The sequence below is a fragment of the Pempheris klunzingeri genome, chromosome 8 (assembly GCF_042242105.1).
Source record: "Pempheris klunzingeri isolate RE-2024b chromosome 8, fPemKlu1.hap1, whole genome shotgun sequence".
Lineage (NCBI taxonomy): Eukaryota > Metazoa > Chordata > Actinopteri > Acropomatiformes > Pempheridae > Pempheris > Pempheris klunzingeri.
Window position 1 is genome coordinate 20,586,488 of NC_092019.1, and position 27,951 is coordinate 20,614,438.

The following is a 27,951-nucleotide window of genomic DNA, read 5'->3' on the forward strand; positions in this document are numbered from 1 at the left end:
TAAATATAAGACCGGTGGGAAATTATGTCAACAATGATTCTCTGATGCATTTCGCTGGACACATTATTCTTTTAGACCTGGGCTGACAGAAACCTGGCTTCAGCAAACAGGTTCACAGCAGACAAAGCACTCCAACATTGCATCATCAGCATCAGAATCCCATCTACACACAGGCAATGCAACACTGGAAGGGGAAACATCCATTATGCTGAAGACGCTGTTTTTTTTCCTCTAGGCCTCTGGCACTGACAGCTCTGCCAAGCTCTCTATGTTGAGTCAAAAGAACTTTTTTTTCCCTCCTCTTCTATCTCTTCTGTCTTTTATTTCAGAAGCCTGGGGTTAAGAGGAAATGACCACTCGTCCCAGGATCTTTAACTCGATGCCTACGCTCACAACAAACGGTGCATGAAATATGCAGTCATTATGTTGCAGACGTAAACATGGCCGCTCTGGCTAATCCAGCCGCTGACCAGAAGCAAGCTGCAGGTCAAGGGGATGTAAGGTTAACTTTGTTTACAATACGGAATTAATCTGCTCAGATATCAAAATAGCAGATTATCATACATCAGGTCAAATAGTTTTTATGGTATGAAGAGTTATGTAATATGGTGAGATGGTGGCTTTAAATGATATATATGATGCTTATGGTGTGTTTTTCAGTTACACATGCATTTATTGTTTCTATTTGTTAATATTCAACCAGGGCCTCAATTATTTTCATGCTGGATTAAATCTGCCCATTATTTTCACAATTGATCTTCATGTACTGTATGAATTAAAAAAAATAACTGATTTTAAACTGGACTGAATTAAAAAGTAAAAATGAAGAAAGAAAGAAAGAAAGTTGAGACAAACTGTTTACCTTGGATCAGGCCTGTGTCTCATGCTGGGTAGAGACTGTCTCTTTTTAAGCACCTTCTCTTTACTGAGGGCGCTTTTCTCCTTCTCATTCTCCCGTTCCTTGTCCTTCTTTTCTTTCTTGTTTTTATCCATCTATATGACAAAGGGATGCAAAAAATAATGGTAAGAAATTTCAATCTTTTCATGTGCATTTCAAAAATAACATTCAGTTCTAAATAATAATAATAATAAAAATAAGATGCGCTATAGGTTGTTATACATAAAGTACAGGAGGAGAGGAAGTTTCTATTTGGAACCATGTTTTGCTCTCTTGGCAATAGTTTCTCGACAACAATCCAACAATCTCACCATCGCGTTCAGGTGAATGTTAACCCCACTCGTAGAAACAGAATCAACTGTTTAGTTATGCTGTAATTGTTGCATTTTGACTGTCAAAGAAGACAACAAAAACTAATTACGCAGACTTACAGGTGTGGAGCCCCGCCTGTGCTGGCGCTGAGTGATGTCTGGCGTGCTGGATGTCACTCTCCAGCGGTCGGAGCAGCGGTGGTGGGGCTGGTGGGCGCACAAGGTGAGGGGACTGGCAGAGGCCGATCGGGGACAGAGAGGAGAGTCTGTGGAGAACAGTGATGTACAGTTAAAGCACGGCAAAGTTCACATGGCAGCGTGATTTGATGTATTTATTGGACGTGAGACAGACACGAAAGTAATCATTTCAACTTACGACCGTCTTTGCCGTTGCTGAGGACGCTGGCAGCACTGCGGCTCCTTGCGAGGAAAGAAAGCGTTGGCGTCATCAGCCGGTCGACTATACTACTCTCCCATGGACTCAGTGCAAGTGTACGGGCTGCAGGTAGAAAAACAGATTAATAAATGTATGTTTTCCTACTAATTTCAAACGTATGTCCTCAGTTAAACCAGAATTTGACTGATATCAAGTTTAAATGCGCCCAAGTTCTTACTCTAATACTTTTGTGACCATGGATTGGAGCCGAAGTACTTACAGAAGTAAGTATTTCACCTCCTTCATTCCACAATACTAAAACAAAACCTGTCATCAAAGTGAAAGAAGTTCTCCAGGTTATGGTTGACATGTGGCGATATGTCTACAAGCCACGAAGACCCAATCAAATACACATATCCCCAGTAAGATACCTCAGTGCCACCCAAAGAGATTAGAAGAGAAAGAAATGAGCTCAGTAAACGTGTCCACCATAACCTTGGGCTGTAGTGGTACCACCCAAAAGAGAGAGAGAGAGAGAGAGAGAGAGTTGTTTGGAATGCTAGTCTAGACAGCGAGTCAGTTATTTATAACCACGCCTTGAGCTTACAGGCAGAGGGAAGTAAGAGCAGAAACTCATCAGCATTTATTTGAGGGACACACCTTCTTTGGCTGTAAGGTGTAGGAGGTGGAAGACGTCACAGTGAACGATCACAGACAGGGTGTGTAATTGTGTCGGAGTAGAGAGGAGAGCGACAAGAGGGAAAGAATAGTTATCTATTTCTTCCAGCAGCACAGAGGAACAGTACCTGCTTCGGGGAGTTTTCAGAATACATTATCTCCTGAAAAATGCTGACTCACTGACTCACTCTCTAACTTAACTTTTTTCAAAAGTTTCTCCTCCGTTGCAGGAGAACACGGTGACCTGGTTAACTTCATACCTTCAAAAAAAAAAAAAAAATGGAGCACCACTCATCCGAAGCATGAAGAAAGGTCGAGTCCATGATTCCGAGAAATATTTGTCATTTATACATCACACCCACTTCCATAGCGTCAATCAATAAAGCATTTAAAAGACATCCCCCATCCAGTATGTTATGATGACAATGAGCACAAATGGGTCCATTTGATTGGGCAAACACATGAAATGGCCTTTACCACACAATGAACCAACCAAAAGAAACATAATAATAAAAAACGAGCATGCAGACCATGTCAAACAAAACCCCGAACCAAATTCTGGAGAGTGAAAAAAAAGAACTCATAGTGGTTTTGGAAGATAGAAAGGGGTCAGCTGTCAACCATCAATCACAAGACAGGGACTGAAACCAGACAGGGCAAGAACTGAAAAAATAGAGGACGGTGATGGACGGGTTCGGAGATGTTGGCGGTGGCAGAGTGATGGACACAGTTAAACGGGAGGGGGAGGGGGGGGGGCATTCCAGATGTAGCCTTACTTCTGCTGGGGGAGTTCCAGAGCGTGGCGGAGGACTTGGACAGTCGCTTGTTTATAACAGAGTCCACGTGTTTGGGCAGGTTGACCGTTGACACAGAGCATCTGCCTGAGAAGCCAAGAGAGCGCCACACAGATCACATGGTGGAGAGGAAGAGGAGGGAACGTCTGTGGCGTCATGTGTTGCGCTCAAATGATGCCGCTACAAACATACACCCACACGCTGTAAAGGACACTACACTGACCTATTTGTAATGTGTGCAACCCCAATTAAAGCCAATTCCTGTGTGTTGACCGTGTATTTAATAATGTCCTCAGCTTTATACCACATTCATGCACACAGCACACCATCTGCTCGCTTCAGCTGGCCTTCAGGTGTGGAGGCAGGCATCTATGGCACAAAGATGTGTCATAAATTATATTTAAAGTTTCTGAATGCATCAAAGCTTTTTGTTAATTCACCCATATTTCAAAAACACACTTATTTTCTCACTTATTTCTTGTTGTCTATTTAGCATTGCATTTATTATAGACTAATTATATGGCACTCTTACCTATAAAAACAACAAAAAAAGACAAAACCTCAGGGCATTTAGTGCTTGCAACACTGAAAAATTACATTAAAAAAATGTTCATCAGCAACACCTCTTTCCAGAAACTGTCCCCATTACTCGGGATAATCCACATAACAGTTTCCTTTCTCACCATTTCCTTGCTAGAGCACTGTGAAAACTGGATAATCCACAAACCTCCCTGCCAGCAGAGAAACCGGGGCATCTTTTGCTACTAATCAATATTTCAAATATGTTCTAATGCTGTGAGCACACCAAACTAAATTCCATGTAACTCCATTGAGTTAAGTGAGAAAATAAGTTTGTTTTTTTGTGCTTTAGGTAAAATTACTCACTTCAGGTTTTCCTCAAAATGCCACATGAGAGATTAACAAAGATTTATGCCTACTTCACAACAATGCCAACTCCAAAAAGCGTGTCAACCACACTAAGGAAGAACCTTTGTAGACGACCTTTTAAGGCTACAAAACACAAGCGATGATCAAGTAAGACACCTCGAAAATAACCAAGACAACTGACCAAGTGATGGAAACAGGCTACTGGGAAATATAAACACTGACGTGAACGAGCACTTAAGAAAAGGGCAAAGGCTTGGGACCATCCATGTGCAATACTTCCCAATTCTATATCCCTTTAATACACTGCAATCAAATGAACACTGTTCTTTTCCCAAATGTCGTCAGACATGATTCAGAGAACATTACAGTAATGGAGGTGCAGTATTAAAGGCTTGTGGATGAGGCAGTGTGCTCTTTTGACAGAAGCCAAGACAGATACTTTGGAGCATTTCCTAAATAACATCCCAAACTCTCATCCGTTCCACTGCAGCCTATTTAGGCTTGTTTACTTCCATCGCCTGACAGACAGCAGGCTGGTGAGGCAGGAAGGAAGGAAGAGAGAGATTGATTAGAGAGTCAATAATTCCCCTGGCATATGGCAGCAGCGACTACATGGCGTGGGAAAGAACTCAGGACCCTTCATATTTAGAGCTTCCAGTCGTGAGGACGGCACAAAGGAAAAGAAGCGTCCATCAAGCTGCACTGTTCAAACATCATTTCTGCACAGTCACCAAGCCTCTGATCTGATCAGCTCATTCATCAATTCAAATCGAGCGCTATTAACAACATATTCAATTTGCTGCCACTTTATACAACCCTGCTTAATACAACTGTTGCAATAACGCAGCTGAATACATTTTCACTTTATGCGATCAATACAGTCTGGTCGGGATCGGGGGGGGGGTTAATGACTCTGAAGAGAAACACGGCCTGCTAAGACAGAGGTACAGTATCTAGCACGGTGGAGGAGAGGGACCGATGCAGCAAAGGGACATATTAAAATACAGATTAAAATGTAACAAAGCAAAGCCTCCGGGGCCGTCCGAATCCGTTCGGCCAGCATTCCCCACTGTGCACCTGCCAACATCACACGCCAAACCCAGCAGTGAGCATGAAACGCTGTACACCTAACTGAGCCTCCTGCTGTGCTGTTCATATAATTCACTTGAACTTGAAGGTAATTTGCATGAATTTAAAGCTACAATGCTTCGGCTCTACTGACACAGTTAAGTTGTAAATAAAATCATCAGCATATTAAATCTACAACAATTTGGATCAATTGATATTTATCAAGCAGAACTGTCCAGTATTTGTCACATTTGAGAGGCAATTTTCTTGGTTTTGGGGGGGGGTTTGCTCTCTTGGTTGGACAAAGTAAGGCATCTGAAGACATCAGCTTGTGTTTTGGAAAACTGAGACTTTTTGTCATGATATTCACACACGTTACAGACTGTGATGAATTGGGAAAAAAAAATTATTTTACCAATTTTAAATTATTTGTAATGAAAACTATTACAAATGTGTCCTTTACGAATCTGTCAGACAAGACAAGCCTAATTTCCCTTCATAGAAAAAAAGAAACCTCCTCAAGGGCACTCAACAGCTGTAATAACCATCTTCAGTGAAAACAGTGACAGCAGACTGATGCTACAATCATTTTCCTCTAATGGACTTAAGAGGTTAATGGCTCTGAGACTCTTGAGCTGATAATGATGAATAAAATCCTCAACAGACAGAATCTGTAACCAGTAAAAGTGATCATTCGTTGTACCGGAGCTACCTTCGAGCAGGTTATGATATGAAGATATGACTCTTTATGAAGATGTGTATCCAGGTTGGCTCAGCGTACTCACCTTCTTTCTGGCTGGAGTTCTGGCTCAGCGCTCCAGCCCAGGACCATCTTTGCTGGCGGATTTCTGCCCACGTCTTCTTGGTTGACCTGTGGATGGCTGCCTCGTAGCGTTCCTGGGAAGGACACAGGGACAGAAATCAGCAACTTAGATGTCTAAAGCATCAAAGGGAAGAAGCAGAACTGGGTGGCACAGTGTGTCCTTCAGCTGAAAAGCTTGGATTCAAGCACTCAGCCCGGCTTAGGTGTCCTTGCGGCAAAATCCTAAATCCCCTCATCTGCAACTAACCCTGTTCAACTGCCCTTACAGTGAGAGGGGTGGAGGGGGGGGTGGGGGGGTACTGCCATTTCATCTCTGGGTATCAATGGAAAAAGTACAACACCATCACATAGCAAATGGCTTATTTTCAACATGGCCAGTTCTCTTGTTCAAGCTTACTTTATTTTTCTCCAGTTTCTGTTTCTGTCTTTCCTCCAGGGCGGCTCGCCGTTGCTCTGCCTTGACCCGCTGTTCCTCCAGCTTTCTGCGGCGCCCCTCCAGCTGCTGCTCTCTCAGCTGTCGTGCCTTGTCCTCCTTCTCCAGCCACTGGGTCTTTTTAGCAGCTACGATTGGACAGAAGACGTGGTTAAGAGGGCGACGTTTTACAAAAGAGACTGGACAAAGGAGCCCCCTCTCTCTCTCTTCCATGTTACTGTCAGAATACTGTAGGTATGTGGCGCTCATTCTCTTTAAAAGGCCCGTATCAGTTTCTACTTCAAACAGAGGTGGGATATCTGTTGAAAGCCACAATTTGACACTTATTCTGATAGGCTCAAGAAAAATCCTGTTTAAGGCTTAAAGAAAATATCTAAAAAAGTCAAGCCTCAAGTTTACTTTAAATCTAAAGCTGTCTGAAAAAAAAATGTTGCCCTTCACCTCACTTGTGCTTTGTGTTTGAAAAAAATAAATTCAATTACTTGACTTTTCCACAAAATACTGCATAATGTGGAGTTAGACGGATACAGTACTCCTGAAGTGACACTTTTGTACCACACTAATCGCATCAAGCCTCCACGTCAGTAAACCACACACTTTGATATGGAAATTGTCTCTTTGTCCCTGAGCCATTCAAAGAGGGCGTAGAGAAGTCTTTTGCAGCTGCCTCTCCGTGTATACAACTCGCCATATTTCTTTAAACTACAAAGCAAAACCTCCATGAAGGAGGCAGAGCTGTTCTCTAGAGCACTTGATGCGACAAAAGCAACTGGTTGTGGATTTCAGATTATGGTGACAGATCATCGCAGAGGTGCTGGAGGCGAGAGGGGTTCAAATTTATTGGTGAACACAGTTCGGCTTTTAACTGAGAAGGGAACAGAGAGCCGAGTTGTGCCGAGGCACTGCTTGCCAGCACCTTGCAGCACAGAAGAATTCTGCTGCAGTGCGTATCTCAGCTCATCGCTGCTTTTAATGGCCTCGATTTGAGAGAAACCACATCTCTTTACCTTCAGCAATACAAAGCTGTAGAGATGACACTGAGTTAAATGCAGTGGAAACTGCTTCATAATTTGTGCCGCAATGTGAACAGACTGACTCAACGGCACAGAAATGCAATGTTTAAGGTTCGCTGAGACAAATTCCTCATCCGTAACATTTCCTCTTCACAAGGGGAAACCTTTAGGTCACATACATAATGTAAAAAGACTGCATCCTCTTTTTCCAAGCAAATCTGTAACAGTGTGCTACACTTGCTGGCAGAATGTTTGAGTTTGTTCAGTCTACAGAAGTGTTAATGGTAGAATAAAGGTGCAGGAGCATAAATGAGCTGAATACTGGCTCGTGGCTTGATGGTAACACTAAACTATAAAGAGAGTTTGTCTGAATGATTTCACCTCTTTGATTTACACTACTTTGAATTTTCTCAGAGTGCTCTTCATTATCAGTCATTTATGCATCTATACCAGGGCTTTAAGTCATAAACAGATGTCCAATTATGAATATCTCAAGCTGACATGGCTTTAAAATGCATTCGTCAACTCTGACAGTGATCAGCGCTGACAAGTAGCGTCGGGACCTACTGGAGTATGATCATTAAATAATCATGTGCAGAGCACTGCTCTAACCCTGGTCCATGAAGTATTTATATCGTCTCACCAAAGACAGATAAAGTCAGGATAGTAGCTTTTGTACAGTCGCAGCCAATACCCTGAAGCAAGTCTTTCAAAGCTTCACTCGAACGTAACAAAGAACCAATGAGACGCACGCTATTTTCTAAGGGATTTTCTAATTGTGCCCGTTTACTACTAAACTAGTAATACTACTGGTGATGGTTGATAGGATCTCTTTTAAGCTGATGTTGTAAACACGGGCTTTGGCAGGATCTCATCTTGTATCCAAGTCTGACTGAGAGTATTAGATCAGACCCGCGCCATCTGGCGGACTCCTGTGATCGCCCAATTAGACTGATCCACGCTACGAAGTGTGTCAAAGTCATCTCACTGCTGTCGAACACACAGCTGGATTAGACAATGTGACATTAGAGTGACAGTTTCAGGAAATCAGCGTCGTGTGAGGATATACGCCTGGATTATGAATCAATTCACTATTTTAAGCAGGAATGTCCAAATGTGATAGATATATACAAGTAGCTTTGAGAAAACCTACTGAAACTGGGGTAAAAATAGCAGACTATATTTCCCCAATTTCTCTCCAACTCTAAGGTAAAAAAGAACTTTAACTGTACGTTTATACTCTGAGTTTTGAGTGAGTGTTTCTGTACAGCACCAAGTATCACCCTGACAACATTCTGTGACACTACCATTGCTAAAAAAGAAAAAACATCTGAAAAAGTTGTGAAAATACGTAACATTGTGCTCTTTATCTAAACCGGTGAATACCAATTTACATTTTTTCCCCGTTTCAAAATCACTATATGATTTTGTGTTTAAGTCGTTTAGATGTAAATTCGCAGCCGAGATAAATCTGGCTTAAAAACCTCCAATTTCTCCAGTAAGACGGTAATCATAGTAGTTTTGCGGCATGTGGTTCAAACGTGTTATCTTTAAGTATGAAATTCGGGGAGCTCTGTGGCGCCTGCAGTTGGGACATGTGGATGAACAGAGTTCAAAGTCAGGACACATCTTCTTATGTGTGCAGTTAGAATCACACACTAAGCCCTACTGCTTCACAACCAAGACAAACATTTATTTACAGATAAATGATTGGTTAAGTGATCAGTCTATGCCTACATGATTTTTGTGAAAGACACATTAAAGAGAAGCGAGGAGAAACAGAGAGGGTTACAATTAGTTGAAATTTCTATAATGGAGACAAAAATAAAACCACTATGATTTTAAACAAATAATACCATGGGGTTTTATTGAACAGCTCTAGGGCTGGGCAATATGACCAAAACCCAAAAGTCTTATGTACAGTCTTCACCTTTATGATGATAAAATAACAAGTTAAGAGAATGTTATATTTCTATCTTCCATCAGGGCTTCCTGATAGCTCTGCAAAATATATTTTCTAAAAGTTCATATTTTAAATAGGCAAAAGTACTGAAGCATTAGCATTGGGGTTGAAGAATGTGACTCAATGTGTTTTTTAGGAGATGGTTCTTGAAGCCATACAGGAACAGCATTTAACAAACATACCAAGATGAGCCCTGTTGTGTAATGACAAGTCTGTCGTGGTATGTTTTCAGTTTATTGCCCAACTCTGAGTGTGGTTAAATAGAGCGTCCAAAAATAACAGAATGGTCTGAGAAAGAGTCATCACCAACATCACCACCACCACAGACACATAGGTGAGTGGCTTACCTTGTAACATGCTGAGCTCTTCTGCAGGGGGGGGAGGGGTGAGAGAGAAGACAGAGGCAACTGTCAATCATGCAAAGCAGTGTACGACCAGCGTGTAGCCAGGTGACAATGTGACGGCCGTGTGTTAAACAGAAAACGAGGATTTGGGCAAAGAGACGCAACATCAACCGGCACAAAAAGTACAGCCATGGTCACGGTTGTGATGCCCCAAGAGAAAGGCACAGAGGGATTTTGGACCAATTGACGAACGTACATCAATTCAAGTGGGATAAAACATAAAGAGTTTTAACACTCTGATGACTCGGTAATGTTACATGGAACAAATTTCAAATAAAGTTCAGTCATAAGTGACGCTGCAAAAAGCTGCCAAAATAGTTAACTTTATTAACACATGGATTAAAATTGTACATTTTTGTATTTGTATTTAATTCAAATTGTATTAACATGCAGATTTAGTGCAGAGGTGAGCTAAAGCGCTAATGATAAGGTTCTGACACTGTCCATCTCAGCATGCATGTAGTAAATGAATGCTTGCATATCTTTGGTAAAATGGTGGCTTGGCTTTTGCTGATTTCAGTCACTTTACTGCAAGCAGCCCAAACTACCCTTTTATCCTGCCTGTGCTACACGTGCATGCCATCTGCAGCCTGGAGCCAGCCCTGTAGCGACGCAACCGACACAGCGTAAAGCAGCCACCTCTTTCACCCCAACACTAGGGGGAGCTCTGTTCCCGTGTAATAAGTCATGTCACCCCTTGTTTCCACTTACCAAGATATTTGGCCTTTTCCTCTCTGCGCTCCTTGGCGAGCTTCTGCCTTTCCTCTGACTTCATGATGTCTGGGATGAGAGTGGGGGGGGGAGAAAAATACAGAGAGGATGTGTAAGACAGAACTGTCGCTTGCATCAAGTACGATCCATTCAGCCCAATTAGACTTCTGTCACACAAGATTTTTAACAGAAAAATGTGTGATCTGCCTCAACCCAAATCTGACCTGAGGCAGCTATGATGCACCTGATCTCTGATAAATGTAAATGTACGAGTGAGTGTTTTCTTCACTATGTCAAAGCTGGCAGAGCAAAGGCTTTTAACTTTTAAATGTCACCACAAGGAAATGCATGCCACAAGACAATGACGGGAAACTGGCAATGTCAACATTTCAACACTGATGCTCAAAAGGCTGGAACCCATGGGCTATATTCTCTGGATTAAGGACAACACAAAGAATAAATGTTTAAAGGAAAAGCTTCATGAAAGCTAGCCTCCTCCAAATAAAAGCCTGAATCTCCTATGCCAACTGCATGTAGGTGTATGTTTGCTTGTGATATGTTACATCCACGGGGGAGCACTTACATATCGCTCTTCTCTGTGAACATGCTGCAACATTCCTTCCAAATACCTCAGTGGAACCACTCAGTGAAGAACAGCAACGCAAGCCAACACTCAACTGAGCCATTTCAAAAATTCAGGCCGCATCCTTTCACGATTGCTGGTTGTACTTCCGGGGAAAATGTACTGTCATTCTAACTTGTCAAAGACATCCATTGCCTTTGGATGTCCTCCAAAGAATATCTCTACGGAAATTTTCACCATTAACGCTGAATTAGTATGACTGCATGATAATCAATCAGTCACTTTTTTTCTGGCAACATTGTCACTAAGACGTTTGAAGACGTGCCCGTGGGCTCTGATAACTTGTGGTGGGCATTTTTGATTTTTGCAGACATCAATTAATCAAGAAGTCAAAAGATTGATTCATCATCAATCAGCATAGCTGCCAGTTGCAGCCCTGTTTACTGCACAAATAAGATTCATTCATTCATGCTTTCTCCTTACTGAGTAGTTTATTCCTTAACACAGAATTGCAGCTGGACAACATAATGCTGAAGTTCAGACTGCAATTGAGCAACTTGTCATCGTTTTTTCCAAAAATAGAGGGATGCTTTCCCTTATTTCCCTAGCTTATTTCTGTAGCCCACCCAAATCAATCAATCAAAACAGCTAAATCACATATTTAGATTTATAGAGTGTACTGCCACAAATAACGTGTCCACCACAGGCACAGGCTGCAGTCTTGAGCTTTCTTGAGGTTTCACGCCGCATCATCCCCCTCAATCTTCACAGACCAGATGTTCAATGTCAAACACAAAGGAAGTCATCCTTCAGCAATGTCTAATAGGGCTAGGCGTGAATCATAAACACGAAAACAATCTGCCATGCAGCCTCCCCGAAGAACAACCTCTGACCCACTTTGGTATTTATAGGACTATGGCCCATGTGCACGGTCTTGGACAGGATGATGCGCTGCCGCTTGCAACTCACCACCATGTTAATCATAACGTCACATGTACGGAGCTTCTGAGACAAAAACAGACTGGCCCAGAAAATGCTGCTAGGTGCAGCTCCAGACTCCAACACACACACACACACACTCTGGCATCTCCTCAAAATGTCAGCTCTCTTATTTTGTCCGCCTCTACATAGGGATGCTATAGGAGCCGTGCAGGGTATACTGCATAGTGTGATGTGCAACCCTCATTGTGCAAATTCAACAGACACATAAGAAACACAGCTTACACGGGAAAATGTTCATGTAATGAATGCAAGATGTAACAAAATACAACGGGGCAGACCATTACCAGAGGCAACCGTTCCCAACTGAACTACAAGCCTCACTATTTCATTTCACTAATTGAGGTGCCACAGAGTGCTTTTCATCTTCCTCATGCCCCTCTGGGTGGTGCAAAATTGCACAAGTAATGAGCTTTACTAAAGCAGCGGAAAGGGAACTTGAAGGACTAAAAGGAAGTGTGGGTCATATTTGGAATCAGGAGACTATCAACACAACTACATGTTTCTCTAAAATAGACAGAGATGAAAAAAACAGAATAGTCTTGTTCTAACTGTTGTGGCTAAGGTCATGACAAGGTATCAAAACTAGAGGCGTTATTACTGTTTTGGTAGGAGTTTGGGACGTTGGGGGTGTTTATCCCCATCACCTCATGCTAAGGGAATAAAGACCATGACCACAGTGAATGGATTATTGAATGAAAGAATAAAGGGGAGAGAAAAAGAAGCTTATACTCCCAAAACCCTCAAACACGTTACTTAGAGTTTGCATGTGCTGTTAGCCAGTGGCTACAAGGCGGTGGCTTTGTAGAAACAGCTATGGTGCAACGGCCAGGTCAAACTAAATGCCTTCTTGGCATCGCTCACTGAAATGGGATTCCTGTTCAGGTCCCCTTTGCCCACCTTTCATTAGGGACCAGTGCATGGCAGTGATCAGCGTTCGCTATCCACTTACAGAGAAAGCTCATTTGTCCGTGTTTACTGGGATATTTTCTTTACTAATTCAATTCTGCCTAAAACCTCTGAAGCCAAAGCTGAGATGTTCTCACACAGCAGCTTCTGTTCCATGTTTGTTCCAACACTTAAAGATGAACAGCAGCAGCTCTATTGGATTCGGCGTCATGTCTGAAAGCATGTGGTCATTATTACTCGAATACTGAAGCATTACATTGCCTCAAGAGAGCTGACCTAAACTAGATTGCAGATGTGATTGCACCATTATTGGAGCACTGCTTCAAATTCAGCTTCCATTATGAGTTTTACCTTTAAGCAACTGAACTCTATATAAGTAGCTAACAGGTGACTTTACCTTCCTTCCTTTTTGACCTGGGGACAGGTGATGCAGGTGACCCAGGTGATCGAGAGATGACATCAGATTTTGCAGGGTTGGTCAATCTCCGGTCCGTATCTTTCTTAGCTGGAGACTCCATTCTCTGGGTTTTGTCCGTCTTCGGGGGGCTGCTCTCCCCCTCAGGATCAGGCCTCGTGGGGTTTGTGTTCAGATCTGAGTGGGGAGCTGGTCGAGGACAAAGACACAGAATACAAAGACAGGATAAAAGCAGGTGAGTAAATGGCAGGGTAAAAGGTAAGACAAGCACAGTGATGGAACCCAACCAGTCGGTTTTCATTCCTTTCCCTGCTGGGCCCATGAAGTCGTTTATTGCGCATGACGTAAACTTCCTCAAGAGCCTCGATGTATCAAATGGGAGGGGTGGAGTCTGTGGCTATAGGGAGAGGACTGTTTTCAACAGTGTTTCAACTCAAATATCAGTGCTGGAACAACATAATGAAACAGAACACCTCCACTCCAAAGAAACAATCTAAGCTCCTCTGTTTCTGTACAATGCTTCTTTCAGTTCAGCAACATTATCTGCTACAGAGATTACACCATTTGCTCAGAAGCACAAGATAATAGGTCTTAAGCCTGCCCCTTCTAACTCTTCTCCTAATACCATTTCTACTCTTGTGCGACTGATTTATCGACAGACCGGCCTAAACAAATGGCCCGACTCCCTGGCAGAACAAAACACAAACAGTAATTGCTTTTTGGCATCCTGAGGATTCTATTGAGGTGAAATTAAATGCTTAGGAAAACAGAATCAGAGTGATCACCTTCCCAGAAGTAGTCAAACCTATTTTTGGTGAAAACTTCTTCATAGGAGTCAGCTCATGAGTCATCTGTGCTCTCTGAGATTTTAAATGTTTTTTGATAAAGGAGTAGCTGGGCCAGTTTGTTGGGACAGCAGCTTCACTCACAGCACCATGACTCACATTTGGCAGGGTGCTGAACTTGAATCTCGTACTCAAGCATTAGTTTGCCCAGGCTTTGACAGCCAAACAAAGGCCCTCGTGGGAGGGACACTTGGCTTTGTCCACTCAGCACTGTACCCCTGCGCACCCTGTGGAACCATGTTGGAGCACAGTTTCTTCTGCATAGTCTCGGAGGGTAAACACTGGGGCAACATGCTGTAAATTATTCAGACTTTGGCTAAAAACAACACAGACAGCAGGGGGCTGTCACACGGAGACAGTGAGTGCACTGAGGATTTACTCTACAAATGCTGTGCTATTCAACGGTTTGCATAGAAGAGCAGCGAGACCAATGCTGTGCAACCTCAGAGAGAATTGATTAGAGCTTTCTATAGAGTATGCAACTGTACATTGTGCTTCTTGAGCCATGAGCATCGTCTCAAAAGCCAGATGACTTTTTTTCTCAAACACATTGCTCCCTGGAGCTACCTTCAACTTCTCACGATGCCACTACAAATACTTAGTAGCATTCGGTGAGATATCAGGCCTCGTGGCAATGATTGTCTGAGCTCAGCTAGGCACAGGGGAAGGCTGTGTCATCAGTCTGGGAAATGGAGGTGGTTATTGATGATCCCGAGTTGGACGAAGCCCTGTGGCCCGAGAGAGCAGCAGTACGAGTCTATGAAAGTGTTCGTCTGGGAGACAAGACATTGCGTTTCCCCCGTCAAAGCATGCCACTATTAAATAAGCATTCCTCGGGCAGCGATGTGCTCTGACAGAGAGGGGGCCATTGTTGTGGTCTCTGCTTGGTAACGGGACAGCAGCCAAAACACCGCAATGACAGTGAGGGGGGCAAGGAAGGCGGGGGATTGGTAGTGAGATGGACTCAAAGTAGGAGATGAACGCTAGCATGGGCTCAGTGCACTTTTGTAACTTTGTGGGGGGAAAAGGCTGGGAGCGAGAGCTAGTAATATATTCAGAAATGAAATTAAATAGAAAATTGGAAAAAGAAAATGCAGTACACAGCACCCGGGGCTTGCAACAAACCTGACTTAATCCAGTAAAACTGCCTGCTTTTGGCTTTTGCTTCTCCATTCATCTATGTGACTGTATTGTAAGATTTTATCTGCAATTATTAATCTTAATTATTACATTTTTTGCAAACAAACGCTGCTACACACGACCCCAGGCGTTCGACCATTGTCACTTCTCAGGTAACGAATCATACTATCGTCTGATTTTATCATTTTACACCATTTTCTCACCAATCCCTAAGGGCAGATATGACAATTGGGCTACTAAAGGTGATAGAAACAAGTGCACCTCTGACAGAAAGATATTCTGTTGCCTCATATCTTGTAAAAATTCCCCATACACCTGAGAAACTGGAGCCACAAAGAAGTGGCTGGCTGACAGGACTGTGGGCGACTGGTCAGACAATCACTGTGATCTATACAGTCACTGACAAAGAGAATGAGAATGTAACACACTCTGGTATGTTGGTGGCGCTGACAATGAATACCAATGAAACCTGAAGCTCTCTGGAGGAAAATGGGATGGGAGCAGAGGGAGAGGATTGCTGCTGCGTGGCAAAGGACTGAAACAAGGGCCGATTGATGCAGCGCTCTGACTGTCTGGGCTACTACACAACTGGGAGAAGAGAGCGTGCGATAGATGACTGGAAGTTAATTTGAAAAAGTTTGAGCTATTGCTGCATTTAATGGCTACAGAATATTGATCAAATCTGATGATGATTTCTTTCATTCGTTGAACACTCGATGTAAATGAATGAAATCAAGTTTAGTTACTCCAATTCAAGGACTTTTGCCTGTCCTGGGCTGACATGGTGATGGGTACAACTGCGTGTGGAAAACTGTTTACACAGCGATCCCTTACAGCAAACAAGATTGGGACATACTCGTGCAGGGCTTTGAGGAGAATGCGTAATATTTGCACAGATGTCCTGAATGCAATGACAAAATATGTTCAGCGGTCCATGAACTCTGTGTTCTGGCTGTTGTTCTTTCACAGACAAAATATGACATTACTTGTGTAACAAAGTGTTCTCGTGTGAAGTATTTATCTAGTGGAATCATTGAATAATCAGTAATGTTACTTTTACTCTATCACTATACATATTCAACTCATACAACAGAGGGGGTCTACATATGAACCCCTGTGTCCCATGAGTCACTGCCCCCTTACAATATTTACACTCCAGATTCCCTGAGGCACTGCCCCCACGGGACTGCCACAAAACACCATTAGCCATTATGTCCCCCCCTTGTGACATCACTTACATTATTCATATTCATAAATCAATGTACACCGACTTCTTCTGAGATGCTCGAGTCTCCCTCGAGCTTGAACACAGAAAAACACTTTAGTGGAGCTTTTTATTGTATGGCTAGGGAGGAAAGTGCACAGGACAAACATTTGGTCAGCATTTCACAAGCCTGAGAAAATCCCAGACATGTTGAAGGTTCTGGTGTGCACAGCCAGTCTTTCTTGGAAGGTCCTGAAATGCTGGGTTTTAATCGGCTTCTTATTTCAAACAATGGGGCCCAATTTGATTCTTTCATGTGCATTTGTGGTTTGTTTGCTATTCACACTGGCAAGGATCCTTGATCCAATCAAACCTTCAACAAAATAATAATCAGAAACTGATGATAGCTGTTGGCTTGCGTGCTAATGATGCCAGGGATATGCCACTGTCATATTACATGAAACCTTACCAACATAGCCTTGAAAAAACTAATTATTAAGAATTAGCTAATTACTTTATAGCTTATTTAGTCACAAATGTAAAATGTTTGAGAAATACTCAGGTTTTTAGGGGCTTGAAGTCTTTAAAAAGAAGACATAATAATTCAAAGGCCTTTTAGATTTTAAGTATTTCTAAAATTAACATACTATTTGCATTATTAGCAATATCTTGTATCTTGTAGTAGTAGAAAGTACATCACACTTTAGACCATCTAAAAGCATTGACGTCATGGCATGGTTGCTGTGTTTTACCCTCCTACCGTGTATCAAATGGGTATTCGACAGCTATGAGACCCTAAGAAGTGGGTCAGAGGAGGTTCAGGAATCTGTGGCATGCTGTGCGCGATCATTGGTTGAATATCACAACGTCACCTTGCACCATGGCCGAGTTGGCCCCATCATGACTCCCCATGGGGCCTCTCGAGCTGCAGGTGTCAAACAAAGCCTGAGGCACTCAGCTGAACCCATTTACATGCAAAAGTGATACAATGGAATAAGATATCTGTAAATGTCAGCAGAAATAGTAAAGGAACTCCTGCAGAGGTGGGTGTATGCATGCATCCATGGGCACAGTGTGGGAGCAGAATGGCAGGTTGAGAATCAGCAGGTAATTAGCACAGAAACAGCACCATTTCCCAGTTTGAGGCATGTTAGGTTGGACAAAATATATGTGCAACATTAAATATTGGAAAAATGTAGCACAGGCTCTGCAAAACTCACTGCACATTCACTCCCCAAGTGCAATCACAAAGGAATTTAGCACTTTAACAGTTTAGCTGGTGACAATGTGAGTAAAGAGCCAAGTTAAAACTGGGACGACTGGTAATACTGCCACACAAAATGTGATTTAGCAGAAATCCAATTTCACAGCATCTTATTTTGTAAGAGCAGGTTATAAATACCCATACTGCAAAGCCTGGCTCTCCATGTACTGCTGCCCGGGTGCCACTTAAAGAGACTTAGATAGTCACCTCCAACACTGCAGGCTAAGAGCTCTTCCAGTTTGATTATTTTAATAACAACAGAGTATGAATATTTATGTCCAACCTATGACAATTCAATTATTTAAAAAAAAAAAAGCCTAAGGAATAGAAGATAGGTCCTTGGAACAACGTGTGCCCACATTAAAACAGAAGCTCTTTCATCTTCACAGAGTTGTTCATGCTATAGGATCTGACGGGCAACTGCACTGTGCAGTTAAGGGTTAAGACAATATACCACACAGCTATTTTTCTACTCCATCAACCTCACGGGGGACCTGTAATCCAGGGCAAGAAAAGCAGCAAAACACATGACTCACTGTATGACAGAATCAGCAAACTATGACAACACATTCTTATGACATTATCAGCTCAGGGAGGGATACTTTCAATGGGGACAAGCCGTAAAAAAAAAACCAATAAATGTGAAACTGCCGGATACAAAAGCAAGCAGATCTCCCCAGTGTGAAGCAAGTTCAAATAAGTAAATGTGACCTTCAAAATAATCTTGGTTACATGATAGTGACATAATGCATACAAATTAATAATCGCTGCTCACTCCCAGTGCAGCATCCAGAGCACTGCCAATGTCTGGCCAAGATACTGTGCAGAGTGAAAATATAGGCCAAGGCATGGAATATTTATGGAGCTAAGAGCTTCACGCTTAGGCACAACTTTTTCTGTCTCCTGCCAAACAGATAAGAAGAGGATCGACCACGGTGTGACCACCAACAAGAATAACTGAGGGTTTATAATGCAACAGTGCAGAAGTTAGTTGCAAAATCTAAATATTCCTAATCTTACATAAAGTAGTTGACTAACACGGTGGAAATGCAGCACATTCTCTTGAAAAATGGAAATGAAGCAACCAAGGGGCGAGGAAACATTAGTGAGACTCAGAGTGTGAAATCAAAAGACTGGAACGGGAAGAGGGCGGCGACCCAAAAAAAGAAAAGAGGAACACGGGAAACACAGAGAATGGATCTGCATCTCATTTGGGATGGGCCAGGGGACTAATGAACTACCTCATCGCTTACCCCCCCTAACCCGTCGCCCCTTCACCCTGTTGTGTCCCTCCTGCACCGAATAGGGTGATGTAAGAGGGCAAGGGGGCCCAGACACACAGGAAGCGCAGTGTAAATAACAAGCACTGACTCCATGCCAAAGCAGGCCCTGCGTGTGTGTGTTTGGAGACCAAAGTTTTCATTAGATGTGCTTACAACTGAGGACTATGGGAACTCAGATAAACATCATTAAATCCTCCACACAAACTGCACCTGAATACCACCAGAGTACTTGGATACTTTTAACTAGAGCTGAAATTAGTGATAAATAATATCAATTATTCTATTGATTGTGTTTAAAATTACATTTTGTAGTGTACAAAATGTAAAAAAAAAAAAAAAAGTTTCAAAAAAAAAACATAGAAATACTATGATACTATGATAAGAGGAACAAAGCTGGAACAAAAGAATTTCTGGTCATTTAGCCCGATAAACAACTAAATGTTGAATCACTAATCAAACTTAACCTGCAGCTAACAACTACTTTCATTAATGATTGATCTGATAACTTTTTTACTTGGTTGATCAATAATCATTTAGTGTATAAAATCTCCAATAAATACTGGAAAAGGGTGATTATAATTCAATATATAATACGTTTAGAATGACATCTTCAAACATCTGTTATTATTGAAGCAACTGTCGCTAACTTAAAGAGTCAGTCATTAAAATAGTTGCAGACTCATTTGCTTTAGAATGACTAATCAATTAATCAACTAGTGGTTTCAGTTCTAGACACTGAAAAGAACAGGTCAAATACATCTGACGCAGACTGATGAACGGACTCATCAGTCTACAGCTGATGTCTGCCTAATGTAGACAAAAGTGGTTCTGCATACCAATCAAGAGGGTTGAAGACAAAAATGTCAATGACCTGCTGAATACTAATGTCTCTGTCAGTGACTGCCACAGCTTTCATCCCATCACCTGGCCCAGGCTCAGGACAATGCCTGGCATTTAGCTGCTGCTGCTCTCCACTGCACAGGCGTATGCACCAGAGCCACCCTGCTGATGAAAGGCTTCGCTTATCTGAACTAGCAGCAGCTCCCTGGGGACCCTGCATCTGCTGCTGCCACCAACATGCTCCGACACTAACGGATAAGTCTGACCAGTGGTGGAGTGGAGTGTCCAGACCCGCCAAACTCAAGCCTTTCTCAAAGACATTAGAGGACGAAGAGGGACTGCGGGCCACACAAGCTGCCATTCATAACTGGGAGAAGTATATCGGCATGCCAGCCAGTCGCTCCTGGCAACCTCAGTTTTGTCGTCAGTTTTTGGGGGTTGGGAAGTGACAGCGTGATCTAATTGTCACTGGTCTCAGTGACAAAGTTTTCTGTCACAGTCAAGGCCAGTTTTAGTCAGAACACAATTTAAACCATTTGTACCAGTTTTAGAAGAGTTTAATCTTTTGTTGCAAATGCCCCAAAATCCTATTGACTAACGGAACAAGATTTCACAAAGCCTTCAAGAGCACCGTGGTCAACACTTATAACTAATGCTCCTAATGACTAGCTACATGGTTCACAGTGGAGGAAATGCAGCTATGATTATTGGGAGGTTTACACTGAAATATTTCATATAAAGTTAGATATACATAAAATGGGCTTCAGTGGCCTCTCAAAGCTTCGTCTTGTGGGTCATTAATGCCACTGCAAAGACCTCAAGTATCTGTAATCCCCTCTATGAATTTTCCATCTGTGTAGCAGGCTAATTTCCCTTTTGTAGAGAACTATAGAACTCAACACTGTCTTGGAAATATCATGAGCAATAGGCTAGTGGAGAGTTTGGAGCTTGCTGTTAAAGCATCACTGGGCTCAGTCAGTAGACACAGGTAACATAACTGGTGACATTTTACATCAGGACAGCACTGCTGACATTTTGAAAAGAGCTGAGACTTGTTTGAAATCTTTTTTCCAATATGGTTATTTTCATAAACATTACCTACAGCATAATTCAGGGCCGGGCAGTAATCTTGTGCCTGTTCAACATACAATTATACTCAACAGTTGTCATTAACTGGATTTTTGTCTCCCCACACAAAAACCCAGAACTTTCCTGCTGCCTACAGGGTCCAATCATGGAGTTTCATAATCACAGGTACCTATGACAAGGCCAAATGTTCACTCCCACTCCCTCAGTAATGAGTGTCAAATCCATCAAGAAAAATATGGGACTGAAATGATGTTATAATTTCCTAGACAGTAGGCGCACAAATAGGTTTGGGTATCGTATTTTTTCTGATACCAGTGATGAAACAATACTTTTAAAACAGTATCGGTGCTTAGAAAAACAAAAAGCAAAACACTTCAATTGACAACTCAGGCATTGGAGTGACACCAAAATCTGCGTGGTAATTTGGTGCAGTCATTACCGGTCATATAGGTTTCTGGACTCAACCTCGCACATGAACTAAGATAATTGTGAAAATGGCTCAAACAACGGCTCCAGATGACATACCTGGTCACCTGCCAAGAAATGTGTAGGGAGATCAAGATGTGTTTACAGCATGAGAAGCGTGCCCTTTAGCTGAGCAGGGGCTGGTCTAATATTAGCGGTTCGGTCTGGTGACTGGAACTTTCAGACCAGGGAGCGCAGAGCAGCCCGTCTGGGATATTTTCAGACTGGAGGAGGTGGAGGTGGAAGGAACAAGCGACACAGTCCAAATCAAGACTTCCCTCCCCTTGTCCTTCCTCTACTGTCCCAGGGAGAAGGGCCGCACAGGCAGTACATTAACACTGCAGCAACTCGCCTTCATGCTGCATATCACAGTGGAGATCAAAACATAGAGAGGGGTTAGGAAAAGCAGATGCCTTCCAAATAGCACATGTGTGCATTTCATGAGTTTCTCATGCTTTTTAAGTAAAGGGGTTTGCAGTAAGAACGGCATGTTTCTTTGCCATTCTCATTACCCAGCTGCTGCAGCTGTGCACCATCTAGGACCAGATTCTACCGTCTTGAAACCAGATTTCTTGTCATTTTTGGAAATATGCTTCATCACTTGAGTTAGGTGAGAAGCCAGTTAGCTTAGCATGGCATGGCATGAAGACTGGAAATAGTTCTCGACAGCTAGCCTAGCTCTGTCTAAAGGTAACAAAATCTACCAACAGCCACCTCTAAAACTCATTAACACCTTACATCTCATATCCGTACAAAAAACTTCAGTGTCGCAAAATATTGCACTATTCCTTTGATCACCCTTAAGCAATATGATCTAACTGGGGTGTCACTATGTTGCTTTGCACCAAATAATTTGGGGAACTGCTAGCAGCTTTTAGTCCTTCAGCTCAAAGTAATCACAGGTGGTCCTGACAAGTTGTAGCTCTCTATATGATCAACTGTATTCCATATCAAAGGGTCTCATTGTAAGGAAAAGACCAAAGGAGGTGAAGAGGTAAGGCCAGGTTATACATCATTAAGTCGAGCCAGACGAGGTCTGGGGGCAAAATGTGAAGCTACAAGTATCTTTGGCCCATTTGCGAGGCTAATCTACCCAAACGGTGTCCTCCAGTCATTTTAAGTGTGACTAATAACACACGTAACAAGGCTTTTGAAAGTGAGTGACTTTCTATAGTCACCATCACAATGCAGGCAGAGAAAAACATGAGCATGTATCAATTTATAGTCATATATCAGCATTTGAGTGACAATAGCCAGACCAAATGGTGGTTGGACTAATTATTTACAGGCTGAGAACATACAAACATTATTTGTTGTATTTGAGCTCCCCCATGGTTTTAGTTGGTTAGAGATGGTTCAAGGGTAGGCTAATTCAACTCTAATCCTACTTTAATCCATGTTTTCAGAGTAAACACTGTATTTGTCAAGATTTTTTCCTAACACACTTCAAACAGCAGTTCAAAATAAAAGGATCTGACACACATAATCTCTGTGTCTGCGTGCACATATTGACTGCTTTCAGTAGCCATTTCCTGGCAGAATACTGCAGAGGCTGAGCATTTGCGCACTTTGAGTGCAGGTTAATGGAAGCCTTTCTACATTATTTGCCTTTCTAGAGTGCCGGGTTAGAGATCTACCTCTATTCCCTTATGAGAGGTCAGTGTCTGGCCGGTGTGATTTACACCATCTGGATGCTACAGAGTGGAGTGGCACTGACGTGATGCCTCCTCTGTGCGGGGAGTTCAGATCTGGAAACGGCAGTATGATGTGTTTTTTTTCACCATTACCATGTGCCTCTGGTCTCTGTCTGACTGCACTAGATAGCTTTAGTCCCCTCTCTTGTTTGGACATCTTATATCTTACAACTGGACTACTTGGCACTTCTCATCCTCGTTCTTGTACATTCACATAAACATGTACATACAAAAGCTTGAAAATATATGGATGATGCATTAAGAGCTCCTATATAATAGAGGATTACGTCCCTCTCATTGTTAACACAGGGGCAATGTGAGTATACTTGCATATAGTGCACACCCTGAGTATTTGGGCATTAACAAATTGTTTGTCTCTTTACTCTAAAATATTGGATTTGAAAGAAACAGTGACTGTGCAGTTTAAGGGCCAAAATAAGTCAAACTTGAAGGCCTCCGATCCATATTGTGTTAACAGTGTAGGAACTGCAGCCCCGTCGCTGTCATGCTGAACACTGTTCAAACCAATATGAAGTAAACACTCTCAACTTCAAGCTGTAACCCATCTCTTGAACCCCAGTCAGGGTTTCATGTGCCGGATTGCAAAGAAGCCAAAACAACCGAAAATATGTCACTGTCTAAAAACTGCACTGTAGTTCCAAGAGCAGACCTTGCCGCCACCGCGCTGGCATGACTTCAGTCAGCTCTCTGTGACTCAGATGTTTCTGTTCTTTCCCCTTCTCTCTCCAAACTTCACAGGCACAGGGCTGAGGCCCTTCTATAAAATGTGTTGGATGTGGGCTTTGAACGTATCCAAACATGTGGGAACTGGGAAGCTCCCAGTCTCTGACACCAACATCGCCTGGAGCAGCTTCAGAGGAATAATCAATTGATCTATGCACCAAAAGTTCTATCTTGTGAAAGAGTGTGGTAAAGTATAATACTTCTCAGTGTGCTTACTTAATCCTTTTAGCTATGCATGTCTGGAAAAAGCCATTTGATTGACAAAGAAATCTGTGATTGCAGCCACAAACACTGAATTAAATGGATTATGCTGGAAGGAGCCCACACTTAGATTGGCCCCCCTTTGTGTACACCACTCAGTATTATGAATGAGATTAAAAACACAGTGGGAACAGTAGGATAAGTATAATGCTACTTCTCCTTTTTAATTTCAATGCATAAATGACATTGCAGCCGACAAGACGCCACATTTCACAAGAAAGTGGCATGAAAAAGCCTCTTGCTTGACGGACAGATATTGAATCATGAGTCTATATATTTCTACAGGACGGAGGATGCCGATGACACTTTCGATGATACATTTCAAACATGAGTGGTTTCGCATGTGGCTAACCCGCCAAGAGTCAAGCGCATCTCCTACAGAACATGAAAACATCTCATTATGTGGCACACTTCACCACTGCATCGCTCCCAACTAATCCGGCACAAAACAACGCCGGGTCCCGCTGTCATCAGGCTCCATTATTAGGCAGTGAATCTGGGAGGGCCCGTGGGATCGTGCCGCCTGCTAGGCCTAATTTACAAAGACACTGATGCAGCCACCTCTCTATGAAAATGGGACGCGGTCGCACGTTCTCCCCTGATTACATAACAACTCCTGCGGCTGAAAACGTATTGCTGGCTGATCCTGTTCACGACAGCACAGGCTTGGCGGCCAAAGCTGGCAGAGTGTCCCATATTAGACGACAGACACGAGCTACACATCTGTCTCCCTGTCAGTCTGCCGAGGGTCATTTTCCTCAATATGGCACCTTGTCTTTTCTGCCTAAACCAAAGTTGGCATAATGGCTAATTACGTAGTAGTAGCTCCAGTAGAATTTTAGAAATATGATCAGTCACATCCATCTGAAATGCCTGTGAATAAAAAAAAAAGGCAAATCTTAAAAGGAAAATAAAAGTTTCTGTTCATCTCAGCTGGTCACAGCTTAGCCGTTCAGGTACGGAGATTAAAGAGGACGACCGACTGTCAGAGAGCGGCAGGACGGAGAGCAGAGAGAGAAGAAAGCCTGCATGAAGAAAAGAGGGATTAGAAGATCTTCTCCAAAAGTCCTTGACAGCAGATTTTCACAATGCTCGACCAGGCTTTCAACAGCTCCAGTCCACGGGCAGGTTTTCACGCAAGACAGATCAAGTGAGCTTTCTTTAGTGCTTGGGCTTCAAAAGACAGACATTTCCAGTTGTCCTCCTGCTCCCAGGTGCAGTTTAAATATCTCGCTCAAGGATGTTTTACATGGGCGACACTCATTTTTGGAATTCGGTAAGACCATCAGAGAGTTTTAGTGTTGGACGTATTCTCCTTTCTCCTTCATATGGAATTGGCATGTCCAGGTAGCATAAAAGTAAAATCTTCCAGAAGAGCAACATTAGAAGATTTGCTGACATTCAGAGCTTCATCTTTATCTAATACAACTGTGCAGATGTGAAAAACACATCAGCACACAACACCATACTGGCAACCAGTGCCAGACTTTGAGCTTGAGTTATGCGTGAGGGGTATTGGAGCTCTGATGACCACTAGTTGGCAAAACAACTTTTGATAATTCTCAATAAGTATGGGAAGCATGACCTAAGTCTGGCTGACATATCGTTCATCACACAAAACAAGAGGCCTGACGTCAGTGCTTCTGCCATGAGTCACAACACATGTGGTGACAGCCCCTCCCAGCTTATGGCCATACATTACATACATTGAGTGATTCAGAACATGGTAGCTTAAAGACACTCCAGTCTACTGGTCAAGATTCCCACGAAAAGGGTGGAGCACGTCTCTCCTCCTGCTTGATGCTGAGCCAAAACAAGCTGACCTCACTCCATGAAGCCCCCTGTCAGCAGGAAGGAAGTTTTTTGTTGTTGTCAGGAGGAGGCGGTCGCATTGTGCGCTCCCTTCCACTTCCAGAAGCTGGGAACATGTCAGCACACAATACTCTGGCATGGAGATTCAAGCGTCACACCAATGCTGGGTGTCTGGGCAGGTCTCCAAACATGGGTATTCCATCTGGTGTCACAACTGAGATGTTTGATATAACCCAGTGAGCAGACATGACATTATCTAAATAAGTGTAATGTGGTGTCGTCACATTGGCCTTGAACTGCTCGACCACAAGATCACATAGTTTGTAATTGCACATATAAAGCAGTAACTCAGCCAGATCTGACCAGGGGACTCTTTACCCTGCACTTTGGCCGAGTGCTTAGCTTCTTATTAGCATTTTCTTGATTTCAGGAGTTTGTTGATGCACCAGCAGACAATGTGCACAACTGCACCTGTGCACACAACAACTATCCACTGTACAGTATTTGGCAAAGATCCTCTGGTGGTGGAGCAGCAGCAAAGAGGAGATGGGAAGAGGTGCCAGACCGCCTATGACTGCAGCATGTTAGTAGTGAGCTAAACATAACATAGGGGGGGATGGAGGGGGGGTGGTACTAGTCAGATTACCTCATCTAGAGAAAATTGTGTTATTATAACCCCATTGGCTGAGTTCTGTGCGGAGGGAATGGTAACATAGGGCTTTTTTTTTTTTTTTTTTTTCAGGCATCAGCAGTCAGCTGATCATCATACCGGTGTTTAGTTTTTATCATCTAAAGGTGTGCCAATTGGTAAATCATCTTTTGTTGTCACTCAGATTAAATCTGGCTGGAGGTTTAGGTGTTAAGCCTGTGGACATGACTGTGGACTGTCTGCATCCGCATCTCCTAATGGATTATTCATAATTCACCAGACACATTTATTTCTCTCTGTGGCTTTACCTTTAATGCAACACTGTTTCTCAACCCTTGAATGAGGCACGCAGCTGTGAAGTTAACACCAGCGAGACATTGTTTTACATTATTTTGTTAAAACGCGACAAAGGACATTAATGACAAAGGACTCCTGTAGTTTTTTTTTTTTCTGAGCAAGACAGATTCGGCTCTATGAAGGTAGACTGAAGCACCGTCTGAAAAGACTTACATGTTGCTCCTGACAGAGTATTTTCCTCCATTTCGGCGGCAGTCCCCTCGCTTTCTGTCCTTTTGTTCATTCAAACATGCGAGTTTCGGCTCTTCCTCTCCGGCTGTCCTCTCATTCCTCAGCAGACCGGGTGGGGGGGGAGACTTGGTCGGGTCACTCCAGCTGCACCCGAAGTCCTGAACGAACCGGCAGGAAAAGCTCCTGAGAGAGCCGAGGCAGAGCAAAATGTAGCAACCAAACCCGGGCAGCACCAGCCTGTAGACGGGGGCACCGGCGGCTGCTCCTGGGGGGAGTTAAATGAAAAGGTGTCTGAGGGAATTTGGGAGAGAGAGAGAGAGCAGGGGAGGAGGGGTGAGGGAAGTTTCTCACTCTCCGACACACCACAGCTGATGCTCTGCTCGTGCGGACAGTCCCTCACTGGCCTCCGGATCGGACGGTACCATTACCAATAGGAGGGGGGGAGGTGCTGCTGCTTATAGTATTATTCATTGGATGTTAGCTACATTTAATGTTAAGGAGGAGAGATGGCGTCATTTTTACGTTTTAATACGCTCATAGTATAATCTCAGTGCAAATATTATCGATAAAAAAACAAATTTCTTTATGTGACGTAAATACTGTTCCCCCCTCCGATCTGATTGGCTCCTTCCACCAACAAAACTACAATGCTCACACAGCAAGCAAGTTCACAGGTCACATTCAATATAAAACCTTTTCCTTGGAGAAACCTTTGACCAGCATATGTGCTGTAGCCTATTTTCTGCTGTGTTTTTCTCACTGCCTAGTTGCTACTGTCTTAAACATATGATAAAAATGCAGTATAAGTAATGGTTGGTAGGTCTATCAATATGACAAATACTATATTTAGATAACCTGAGATTGTTG

At 42.9% G+C, this 27,951-nt stretch overlaps 1 protein-coding gene across 5 annotated transcripts in view; it reads right to left on the bottom strand.

The window, feature by feature from the left end:
* map7d1a (MAP7 domain containing 1a) overlaps positions 1–27,436 on the bottom strand; it is a 36,994-nt gene extending 9,558 nt beyond the window's left edge. For 2 of the 5 annotated variants that reach the window (XM_070836060.1, XM_070836059.1), the window contains exons 1-10: positions 27,067–27,436; positions 13,249–13,455; positions 10,361–10,429; positions 9,593–9,613; positions 6,234–6,397; positions 5,799–5,910; positions 3,040–3,144; positions 1,586–1,708; positions 1,330–1,475; positions 863–993 (exon numbers count right to left, since the gene is read on the bottom strand). In XM_070836060.1, coding sequence (XP_070692161.1) covers positions 863–993; positions 1,330–1,475; positions 1,586–1,708; positions 3,040–3,144; positions 5,799–5,910; positions 6,234–6,397; positions 9,593–9,613; positions 10,361–10,429; positions 13,249–13,455; positions 27,067–27,136 — 1,148 coding nt within the window. In that variant the 5' untranslated portion in view covers positions 27,137–27,436. The remainder of the gene's footprint in view (positions 1–862; positions 994–1,329; positions 1,476–1,585; positions 1,709–3,039; positions 3,145–5,798; positions 5,911–6,233; positions 6,398–9,592; positions 9,614–10,360; positions 10,430–13,248; positions 13,456–27,066) is intronic. The other 3 variants (XM_070836061.1, XM_070836062.1, XM_070836063.1) reach the window with 3 other exon arrangements.
* Positions 27,437–27,951: the final 515 nt, after the last annotated feature.